The 11,587-nt window shown below is 46.9% G+C and overlaps 1 protein-coding gene across 1 annotated transcript in view; it reads left to right on the top strand.

Moving 5' to 3' along the window:
• ARHGAP23 (Rho GTPase activating protein 23) overlaps positions 1 to 362 on the top strand; it is a 48,418-nt gene extending 48,056 nt beyond the window's left edge. Inside the window, 2 exon segments of the mRNA XM_010843138.1 lie at positions 46 to 188; positions 321 to 362. Of these exon segments, the coding sequence (XP_010841440.1) occupies positions 46 to 188; positions 321 to 362 (185 nt within the window).
• Positions 363 to 11,587: the final 11,225 nt, after the last annotated feature.

Raw genomic sequence — 11,587 nt, 5'->3', positions numbered from 1 at the left:
ACACCGCCCGCGCCCGTCACCCCCCTCCCCGCCCCGGTTTCCCAGGAGTCGTCTTTGCCTGCACCCCTTCTCTAGTCGCCCATGGGAGCATCCGGGTGCAAGTGGGGGGCGCTGAGGCCGTGTCTCTGGTTTGTACGCTGGAATTGGTCGGGAGTGGCCAGAGGAGAAGCCGGGGCTGGACACGGAGTGTGAGTGGAAGGCAGGGGCTCCGAGGCTGAGGAGACCGAGAAGGGTTAGGCCACTGGGACTCCGTGCAGGGCTGTGAGGGTCTCTGTCCCCTGGATAAGTGTGCCCTTCTGGGCCCTTGTGTCTGCACTTAGGGACCCTTATCGGCCCATGGGGTGTGGATAGGGAGCCCCTAAGGCTCAGACTAAGGAGAAGACACTGGGTGATGCTGGCTCCTCACGCCTTTCCTCTGTCCTCCCCGCCCGCATTAGCCCCTAGCTGCCAGCTAAGGCGGGGTGCGTGTGTATGTATATTGGGGGAGATGAGGTGGGGCGATAGTGTCCGTGGGGGCGGGGTGGTGTGTGCGAGTGTGTGTTCTCATTGTCCAAGTGTTTCCAGTAGCAACTCCTGCCACTCCTGCCCCTTTCCTCCCCCGCCCCCATCAGGGCTCCCTGTCTTCCCTGCACACGGGATCCTGCTCCCCTGCTGCTTGTCAGAGCCAGAGAAGGCGGGTGGGGCCCTTCCACAGAGGCAGGACTGACACCAGGGTTACTCCCCACACCAACCTTTTCCCAATCTTTACATTACGACCGTGGGGAGCTGCCTGTGCCCCAGACCATGGGGAGGGTCCAGAGTCCCCCTGCTAGACCTCTTGCCGCTTTTTGTTCTTCCAGCTGTGCCTGCTCCTTCCACAGCTCAGGCACACGGGCCCCACCTTCTTCCCTTTAAGAGGGAGGGTAGAAAACATCCTTGGTGTCTGTCTCTCACACTCTCATTCACTCTCTCTCTCACACACACACAGATAGATGGATGGGATCTGCGCTGGGCTGCTCCTTCAGGAAGGGCAGGACCCAGCGCTCTCTTCCCCCAACAGCTGTAAATAGATCTCAGATCACAGGCCTCTCCACCCACGTCCTCACTCATCCCAGGGAAGTCCAGGGGGTTGTGAACCCACTGCCACATCTATCGGTCCTCTTGTTTTATGCAAAGATTTGCTGTAAAGTAGATTTCTTGATCCTCCCTCCCTCATCCTTTATTGTAAATATTGTCTCTAAATGTGTAACATATTATAAAGAATTTATAAGGATTTTTAAAGATGTTTTGCTCATTTAAAAAAGTGTTGTAACAGTGTTGAATAAGCCTCCGCCCGACGTCCGCATGTCTCCTTTTACTGTGTCCTTGACACACCTCTCTAGGCAACAACTAAGATTTCCTGCTTCTGAAAAGTCCTGTCTGAACAGTATAGTCTATATCTTGGAAATAAATGGCCTTCCTTGAGGCACGAGTCAGCTGTCTCACTTGTTTGGGAGGGAGGAGAGGGACAGAGTGGGGCTGGGAGGGGTTGAAAGTGAGGTACCTGGCCCACGGAGCGGGGGCAGTGGGGCCGGGCCAGGTGGTGACTTAGTGGAGACAAACCTCTGCTTCCTGGTAGCTTGGAGGTGTCCTGGAAGACTGGCTTGAGCAATGACTTGGGCACAGAAGATAAGACGGAAGGGTGCTGACCCTCATCACTGCAGAAGATTTTCACGCACCTGCTCTCTTTTCCTGCAGAGACCAGGAAGGGCACAGGCACCTTCCTTCTCAGGGCTGTCTGGACCTTCAGAATGGTCCACAGGTGCTGGCCAGCAGAGAGGAGGCTTTGGGAAAGCCCAGGGTCCTCCCTGCTGGCCAGCTGTCATCGCCCTTTGTCTTATTCACATATGTAAGCTTACAACCTGGGATGGGCTTTCTTCCATGTCATGTCTCTATAGTCGCTCCTGCCAGCTTCAGGCTGCCTCTGATGATGCTAGTAGCCATCTGTAGGAAAAACAGATGACAGTCATCAAAGAGAACATAGGGAGGAGCCTTGGAACTGGGAAGAGCTTAGTGGCTCACTGAAATCTCCTTCCTTCTTCCAACTCTGTCCCAGAGGTTGTTTTTGATTGGCACATGGGCTAAGAGCTAGTGTTATTGTGGGCCCACACCAGCCCCCAAGGGCTTTATATGTCCTTAATTAATCCTCCAAAACTCTTTGGAGCTATGGTCACAACACTGTTGTCTCCATTTGTATATGTGAGGAAACTTTAGACACAGAGAGATGACATACTTGTCCAGGGTCACACAGCTAATAAGCGGTAAAGGCAGGATAAATCTAAGCCCAGAAAGCCATAAGGACAGGGTTGCTGCCCACTGGGCTTCCTTCATGCTATAGTAGGCTTTGCGGGAGAATAGATAAAAAACCGGGTTTCTCTGGTGGCTCCGTGGTAAAGAATCCGCCTGCCAATGCAGGAGACAGCTTTGATCGCTGGGCCAGGAGGATCTCCTGGAGAAGGAAATGGCAACCCACTCCAGCATTCTTGCCTGGAAAATCCCACAAGCAGAGGGTCACAAAAGAGTCGGACATGACTTAGCAACTAAACAATGACAGATCAAAACCCTGTGCTTTCCTTCAAAACCAGAGAGAAATGAAGACATCTCCAGTAAAGAAAAGCAGGCAATTTCTCATTAGCAGGTCTGCCCTATGAGAAATAATGGAGTCCGGTGAGCTGAAATGAAATACACTAGATGGTAACTTGAATCCATACGAAAACATAAAGGACACCATTAAAGGGAACATGTAGGCATTATAAAAGGCAGTATAAACATTTTAATTAATTAATTTATTTATTTTTTGGCCATGTCACATGGCTTGTGGAATTTTAGTTCCCCAACTAGGGATCGAATTTATGCCCTGTACAATTTCCATTGGAGGACTCCGCAGGGAGTCCTAACCACTGGACTGCCAGGGAATTCCCATAAACATCTTTATTTGTAATTCTTCTATTGTTTGTCCTTAACTCCCTATTGTTTAAAGGTAGTTGCATAAGATGATAATTACAAAACTGTTTTGACAGGCTTATAATGTATAAAGATCAAATTTTATGATAATAAGAGCATAAAGGAGTCAGGAGGGAATGGAGTTATAACGAAGCAAAGCTTTTGCATGTTATGAAAATTAAGTTAGTATTAATCTAAACTGTTTTAACTTAAGATACTAATTGTAACCCCCAGGGAAACCACTAAGAAAATAACTCTCTCAAAATATTATAAATGAAAAAACAGCGAATTAAAAAGGTACACTAGAAAATATGTTTCACACAAAAAAGAGAAGGATTCAAGGACTGGAAAAACAACAAAAACATAAGACATGAAAAACAGCAAAATGGCATAAATCCTACCTTATCAGTAATTATATTGAACGTAAGTGGAGTAAACACCCTAATCAAAAGACAGAGATTGGCAGAATTGATTAAAAAACATGCTCCAACTACATGCTGTTCACAAAACCGCTACTTTAGATTCAAAGACACAAAATAGTTGAAAGTGAAAGAATGGAAAAAGATACGAAATGATGAAAAGAGTTATGAAGGAGAGCCAGAGTGGTTATACAGGTATGAGATAAAATAGGCTTTAAAGATAAAAAATCATTGCTAGAGACAAGAAGGATGTTTTATAAGAATAAAAGGGTCAGTCTACCAAGAAGATAAAATGATTATAAATATATATGCTTCAAAAAATGATCTTCAAAAAATGAAGATCATGGCATCTGGTCCCATCACTTCATGACAAATAGATATGATAACAATGGGAGCAGTGACAGACTTTATTTTCTTGGGTTCCCAAATCACTGCAGATGGCGACTGCAGCCATGAAATTATGAGATGCATACTGCTTGGAAGAAAAGCTATGACATAGACAGCGTATTAAAAAGCAGAGACATTACTTTGCCAACAAAGGTCCGTATAGTCCATCTATGGTTTTTCCAGTAGCATGTATGGATGTGAGAGTTGGACTATGAAGAAAGCTGAACGCCGAAGAATCAATGTTTTTGAACTGTGGCATTGGAGAAGACTCTTGAGAGTCCCTTGGACTGCAAGGAGATGAAACCAGTCAGTCCTAAAGGAAATCAATCCTGAATATTCATTTGAAGGACTGATACTGAAGCTGAAGCTCCAGTACTTTGGCCACCTGAGGCAAATAGTTGACTCATTAGAAAAGACCCTGATGCTGGAAAAGATTGAAGGTGGGAGGAGAAGGGGACAACAGAGGATGAGATGGTTGGATGGCATCACCGACTCAATGGACATAAGTTTGAGCAAGCTCTGGGAGATGGTGAAGGACAGGGAAGCCTGGGATGCTGCAGTCCATGGGGTCGCAAAGACTGGGACATGACTGAGTGACTGAACAACAACAATATATGCTTCTAACAACAGAACCTGAAGCAGAAACTAACAGAATTGAAAGGAAAGTAGACAATTCGAAGCAATAGTTGGAGAAAATTCCAGTGGTTAGAGCTCCATGCTTTCACTGCCAAGGGCACAGGTTCAGTCCTTGGCCCCTCAAGTTGTGTGGCGTGACCAAAAAGCAAACAAAAATCAAAACAATAGTCGGACATTGTTGCTTTCAATAATGACTAGAACAACTGGACAGAAGATCAATAAGGAAGTAGAAAATGTGAACAATACTATGAACCAACTAGATCTAACAATCTCCAAAGAAGCTTCCACCCAACAACAGAATATACATTTTCCTCAAGTGTGCATGGAACATTCTTCAGGATAGACCAAAAGCTAGGCCATAAAACATGCCCAGAACATTTAAATTACAATTTAAATTTTAATGAATTTAAAAGGATTGAAATCACACAAAGTTTGTTCTCCAAACACAAGGGAATTAAGTTAGAAGTTAGCAACAGAAGGTTTGGGGAAGTTCACAAACGTGGCAATATAAAAGCACACTCTTAAATATCTAATGAGTCAAAGAAGAAATCACAGGGAAAATTAGAAATACTTTAAGATAAATGAAAGCAAAAGCACAGCATGTCAAAGCTTATGGGATGCAGCTAAATTAGCTCTGTAAGGGAACTTTATAGCTGTAAATGTCATACTGGCAAAGAGAGATTTCAAATCAATACCGTAACCTTGCATCTTAAGAAACTAGAAAAAGAAAAGCAAACTAAACCCAAAACAAGCCAAAGGGTGGAAATAATAAAGAATGGAAATAAATGAAGCAGAAAATATTTTAAAAAAAAGAGAAAACCAATAAAACTAAAAGCTGGTTCTTGGAGTGAAAGTGAAAGTGAAGTCGCTCAGTCGTGTCCGACTCTCCTCGACCCCATGGACTGCAGCCTACCAGGCTCCTCCGTCCATGGGATTTTCCAGGCAAGAGTACTGGAGTGGGGTGCCACTGCCTTCTCCTGGTCACTGTTAGAGGGATCTGTACCTCCCTTTCTCTTTAGGTTCCAAGACTCTCAAGAACTCTAGGGCCCATGCTTTTCTCCACCATGCAGACTCCCCCCGACCCCGGGGCCCAGAAGAGTGGCCTACGCAGGATGGCCTCTTGATAAAACACAGGCCGCTCAGCCTTTCTCCCCCAAACCTCAGAATTCACCGCCCACTGGCCCACCAGGAACAAAACTGACAAATATTTAGTTTTTTTTCTTGGTCAGTCTAACTAGGTATTTATCAGTTTTGTCAATCTTTTCCAATAACTAACTTTTAGTTTTATAATTTTTAATTTTCTCTTTTTTTCTATTTTCATTTGTCATTTAAAAAATGCAAATCACAACCACAATGAGATACCATTTCACACTCACCAGGAAGATTAAATCAAGAAAATAGAAAATAACAAGTGTTGCTGAAGATATGGAGAAATCGGAACCCTGGAACATTGCTGGAGGCAGTGCAAAACATACAGCTACTATGAAAACTAGTTTGGTGGTTCCTCAAAAAATTAAACATAAAATTACCATATGATCCAGCAATTCCACATCCAGCTTTATACTCAATAGGAATGAAAACATATGTCCCAACAGAAACTTGTGCCTGAATGTTTATAACAGTATTGTTCATCATAACCAAAAGGTGGAAATAGCCCAAATACCATAAATAGATAAATCATTGTATATACATAAAATGAAATATTATTCAGCCATAGAAAGAAAGAAATCTTGCCATTTACGACAACATGGATAGATCTTGAGGACATTGTGCTACATGAGACAAGTCAGATAGAAACGACAAATACCATATGCGCTCTTTACACGTGGAATAAAAAAAAATCTCAGAGAACAAATGGTGGTTGACAGAAGCAGGGGTTGGAATGGGGTGAGATGGGAGAAGGGAGTCGAAAGGTACGAGCTTTCAGTTATATTTTAAGTCAGTCCCGGGGATGTAATGTACAGTGTGGCAACTATAGTTAATTATACTGTTGTACTGCATAGTTGAAAGCAAAAGAGTAAATCTTTACTAAGAGAGAAAATCTTAAGAATTCTCATCACAAGAATAAAATTTTCTCTAACTATGGATGGTGAGAGATGTTAACTCGACTTACTGTGGGGGTCATTTTACAGTTTTACACAAATATTGCATCATTACGTTGTATGCCTGAAACGGACACAACGTTGTATGTCAATTGTACCTCAATAAAGAAGTCTTTATCACTCACCCCACTTTATAAGTGATGAACCATCTAAAAATGAAATTAAGGAAACAATTCTATTTATAATAGCATCAAAAATAATAAAATACGTAGGAATAGATTTAATAAAAGTGCAAAACTTATACCAAGGAAATGAAAATATTGTTGAAAGAAATTTTAAAAGATCTTAATAAATGGATATTCCATGTTTTAGATCTTATGTTGTTAAGTTGGCAGATTTAACACACTGCCTATTAAAATCCCCATTTTTTTGGTCTTTTTGGGCAGAAATTGACAAACTGATCCTAAAATTCCTATGGAAATGAGAGGGACGTAGAACTATCAAAACAATCTTGAAAAAGAAAGTTCCCAACTTCAAAACTTACCACCAGTCAAGACACTGTGCTACTGGCATGAGGCTAGGCATATACTTCATAGGAAAACTCCAAATCTGTTTGGGTTGAATTAAAGGAATAAGGATTTTTCTCTGACATGGGCAGGTGGAAGGACTACAGTGGTGGGTCTGAGCTGAAGCAGAGAGTCTGTGGACTTGAGTGAAATTCCTGGCACGTGGCCAGGGATATGGGGTGGAGCTTCTTGCCAGATGCCAGTGCTGTCAACCAGTCGGCATTAGAGAATATTGAGGGAGCCTATGTCAGCTAATGGGTACGGTGGCCTTGGGCCCAAGGCCCTGGCACAGTAAAGGATGCTTTGCTGCCCTGTGAGTTTAGGGTCACTTAAGCCACTCAGGGGCTTCCCTGGTGGCTCAGAGGTTAAAGCGTCTGCCTGCAATGCAGGAGACCTGGGTTCGATCCCTGGGTCAGGAAGATCCCCTGGAGAAGGAAATTGCAACCCACTCCAGTATTCTTGCCTGGAGAATCCCACGGACGGAGGAGCCTGGTGGGCTACAGTCCACGGGGTCGCAAAGAGTCAGATATGACTGAGTGACTTAACAACTAAGCCACTCAGAGATCAAAGAGGAAGAACATTCCCAGGGGACTCAGAGATGTGCAGATGCTGAGGGAGAAAATATGTGGACTTCCCAGGTTCCTATTGGTAAAGAAGCCCCCTTTCTACTATCAATTAGAATCTGGCTCTGAGACCAACCTGAGGTCAGTCAAATCCTTTGCTCAGTCACTCTCCCCATCAGTAGACAGGAGGTAATGACACCAATAGCCCATATGGTAAGGATTAAATGAACACTTAATCCGTGTGTTTGTGTGCTCAGCTTCTTTAATCGTGTCCAACTCTTTGCAACCACGGACTGTGGCCAGCCAGGCTCCTCTGCCCATAGGATTCTCCAGGCATATATACTAGACAGGGTTGCCATGTCTGTCTCCAGGGGATCTTCCCGACCCAGGGATTGAACCTGCGTCTCCTGCATTGCCTCCATTGCAGATGGATTCTTTACCCACTGAGCCACCTGGGAAGTCCGTAATATGTGTAATGATGAGTACTAAAAGCACCAAGAAAGCATGGCTAACAGGAGAGATGGGTCATGGGTTTGAGTCTTAGCTCCATCACTCTATAGCTACAAAGTCTCTAAGACTCAGTTCCCCTCCCTCAGCCATCAGATTGTTCACTGTGAATGAGTTCGGGTAGCCGTCATCTGCACCCCGCCCTCACCCTACCTCATCACACCACAGCCATAGGTAAACTCTGAAAAACAGTGTCAGATCATGTCACCTTCTGACTTGACCCTCCTATTGGTTCAATGGCCTGAGAAGAAATTCACCTTCTTTGCTACATTTGTCCAAGACCAAGACCTCCTGTGACGCTGTGCCCCCTTGCCAATTCTCAATCTACTTGGGTTTCATTCATTTTCTAGAACCCACAGATGACTTCCTACCTCAGGGTCTTCTGTGGGGGACACCCAGCCACCAGCTCCCAGACAATCCCCTTGTCGATTCTGAAGACCTGCCCTCAGTGTGACCTCAGGGCCTCTGGTCACACTCTCAGAGGTGGTCTTCATTACTCAGCCACCGCCTTTGCAGGCCTGCTTGCCTTCCTGGGGCACAGCTCACTGTCTGTCATGATTTTGCTCAGAAACCTCTGTTTTGGCTGGGTCTCCTCCTAGGTGCTGAGTCATAGGCCCAGTGAATCAGTAAGCAGTGCCCAGCCAGGAGTAGACAGCTGGGAGGTATTTGAAGGACGAATGAAATGCCTGGCCTAACTCCTGCTATTCACTGATGGTCCCATTTATGACTTGATCTTGAACTGTTGGTGAATGGGGGTGATTCTGGAAGATGAAGGGATTTTGGCTACTTGCCCAGCTTGCTGGAAATAGGATGGGAGAGAGAAGGCAAGATCTGCTGCCTTTTAAAAAGGACAAAAGGGGTGGGGTCTGACTTTCAGTCAGACCTCAAGGGCTACATGGCAGGTGGGTGACCCAGGGAGGGGGCATTCCCTGAAGACAGCAAGCACATCCTCAACCTAAGTGTGACTGGGTTCCAGCGAGGCCTGGAAAAGGGTGGTTCTTAGGCCATTGTAATTATCTCATGGGATGGAAGGGATAGTTTTACGGTACAGGTGACCCAATAATACCCCAGGTCTTGGCCACGCTGGAGAATTCCTAGAAGTGTAACCTCAAGGATGATTAGAACACACTGGGACAGTGGCACAGCCTTCAGAATTCCAGGGAAACCTGAAAAACCAAAGCAGGTCAGCTGGCTGGCCCACTTGATGGCAGGGCAGGCTAGACTCTGATGTGGTAGCCTGGAAGGGTTCAGGCAGCTTGCTGGCTATAGGGTCAGGGTCCAGGACCCCAGCCAACCAGCATCTAGGGTAAATCTCCTGTCAGGGGTCTTCCAATTTCAGAGGCGACCATGGTGTAAGAGGAACCAGTGGCCTTTGAGGAGGACAAAGCAGAAATGCAATGTGACTGAGGCTAAATCTTCAGACTAGTATTTTGCAAACTGTGGGTTTTGACCCTTTCAAGGGTCATGAAATCCAGAGTGGGCTGTGACCAAATGTTTACGATTTTCCAGGCAATAGTACTGGAGTGGATTGCCATTTCCTTCTCCAAGGGATCTTCCCAACCCAGGGATCGAACCCGGGTCTCCCGCATCGTAGACAGACGCTTTACCGTCTGAGCCACCAGGGAGGTCAGCAGAGTATACAGCGGGTGCTATTTCACTAAATATGTGGATGTTTGTGTACGTGTGGACATGTCTAAATCACTGAGATGTAAAATGGATTTCCTACTGAGATACAGCTGAAGAAAACAGTTTGAAAGCTGATGTTCTTGACAGGATGGATGGAGACCATTAAAGGGTCAGCTCACTCAAAGGGCAGGAGGCTGAGGCCCGATCCAGGGAACAGCTGGAGGTAAGCAGACTGGACTCAGTTCTGGGGGGAAGGCATTGGTTTTGGAGTCAGGCAGAGCTGGACTCCAATGCTGCCTGTGCTGCATGATGGTCGGGAAGACGCCTAACACGCCTGGCTTTGTCGCCTGCCGGTGCCAGTGATGCCATAGCATCCTCGCTGATGGTGGAGGGCTGGCACCCCAGGAGTTAGCGGTGTTCCTCTCCAGCGTCCAGATGTTGGCTCTCAAGGGCTCTTGCGGGCAGCAACAGCCCCCCAACCCGGGCCCTGATTCCACCTCTCCCACTTTGCGCTCTGCCTGCTAAGCCTTCTGCCCGCTAAGTCGTAAGGCAGTTGGCTGCCAGGAATTCCCCCTCCCCTCGCCCGCCCCAGCATCTTCCAGGGTGAAGATGAGAAATAATGAGACAGCAGCCTCTAGGAAGGAGATCCAGGAGAGGAAAAAGAAACAAGTTTTATTTAAGCCCCAAACACTCAGCTAGAAAAACCAAAAAGGAAAGAGAGCAGGAAAGTGGGGGAAGAAAAGGGACATTAAAAAAGAGACAGAGAAAACACAGCAACCCTTTTCCATTTAGAAATTGTCAAGTTACACTGACAGAGGTCACAGAATACCCACAGAAGCCATCACTGCTACACCAACATGGGCCCTACGGGGGACAGGGTGGGGTGTGAGCCGGGCTCGCCCTGGGGGGTCCCACCTGGGACCCCTCGCAGAGCCTCAGGCCTGAGGCTCCTGGGGAAACAGCATATTGTGGAAGGGGTGGGAGAGAAACCCCCCATGCGAGTAACACAGCACAGTGGGCAGGGGCTGGGGGGACCAGGTACAGGGGCCCCCCCAGACGTCTTGGTTTTTCTTGGTCAAGCACACACTGATGGACAGAGCAGTGAGGCGCATGCAGCTGGGGGGGCTTTGACGTGCTGGGGACTTTGAGAGGGCCCAGGGGCTGGGGGCTTGTGAGGGGAGCCAGAACCAGTGGTGCAGGGATGAGGGAACACACACTCAGGCGCTTCTACACCTGGGGTCTACACACACATGCACGCACGCACCTCCATGTGCACATACAGGTCTCACAGCTGCCACGTCTGCACACACATACTACACACGTTCTTACACACCAGGCTTCTCCATGCCAAGGTGCACGTGCGCATGTGCCAATGCCCAGGCTGGTTACACGCACCACTGTGGGCATGCCTCCCTGCACACACATGCGGGAGGTCATGTCTGTGCGTGTTCATGCTTCCTTTCCTCTGCACACGGATAAATGGACTAGTGCCAGTGGATACACACACACACACACACACACACAAGTTGCGCACAACTCCTCCTATAAATGTGCTGGCACCAAAGTAAAAGGTACGAATTCCACTGGGCTCCGCATTAGCAGCGGGTGGGGTGGGGCACACGACTCCCTCCATTTGCCCCCTCATGGATGGACACGCCCCCTTCCCCTCCCCCACAAAGGGACATTCAACTCAGGACAATGACGGTGGGGCAAACATTCAGGGCACAGGGCTGAGGGTGGAGGCGGGGCAAGGGAAAAGTAGCAAGCAAAGGGCAATGGAGTGGAGGGAGGAGGGGGCACCACTCCCCCTCTCCTCCTAAGTCAGGGGGTCTCTGTACAGCCGAATCAAACCAAACCATTTCACTGGACCACAGAAACCA

The sequence above is a fragment of the Bison bison genome, unplaced genomic scaffold, assembly GCF_000754665.1.
Source record: "Bison bison bison isolate TAMUID 2011002044 unplaced genomic scaffold, Bison_UMD1.0 scf7180017864180, whole genome shotgun sequence".
NCBI classification, from domain to species: domain Eukaryota; kingdom Metazoa; phylum Chordata; class Mammalia; order Artiodactyla; family Bovidae; genus Bison; species Bison bison.
This window is presented reverse-complemented; position numbering and strand designations above follow the sequence as displayed.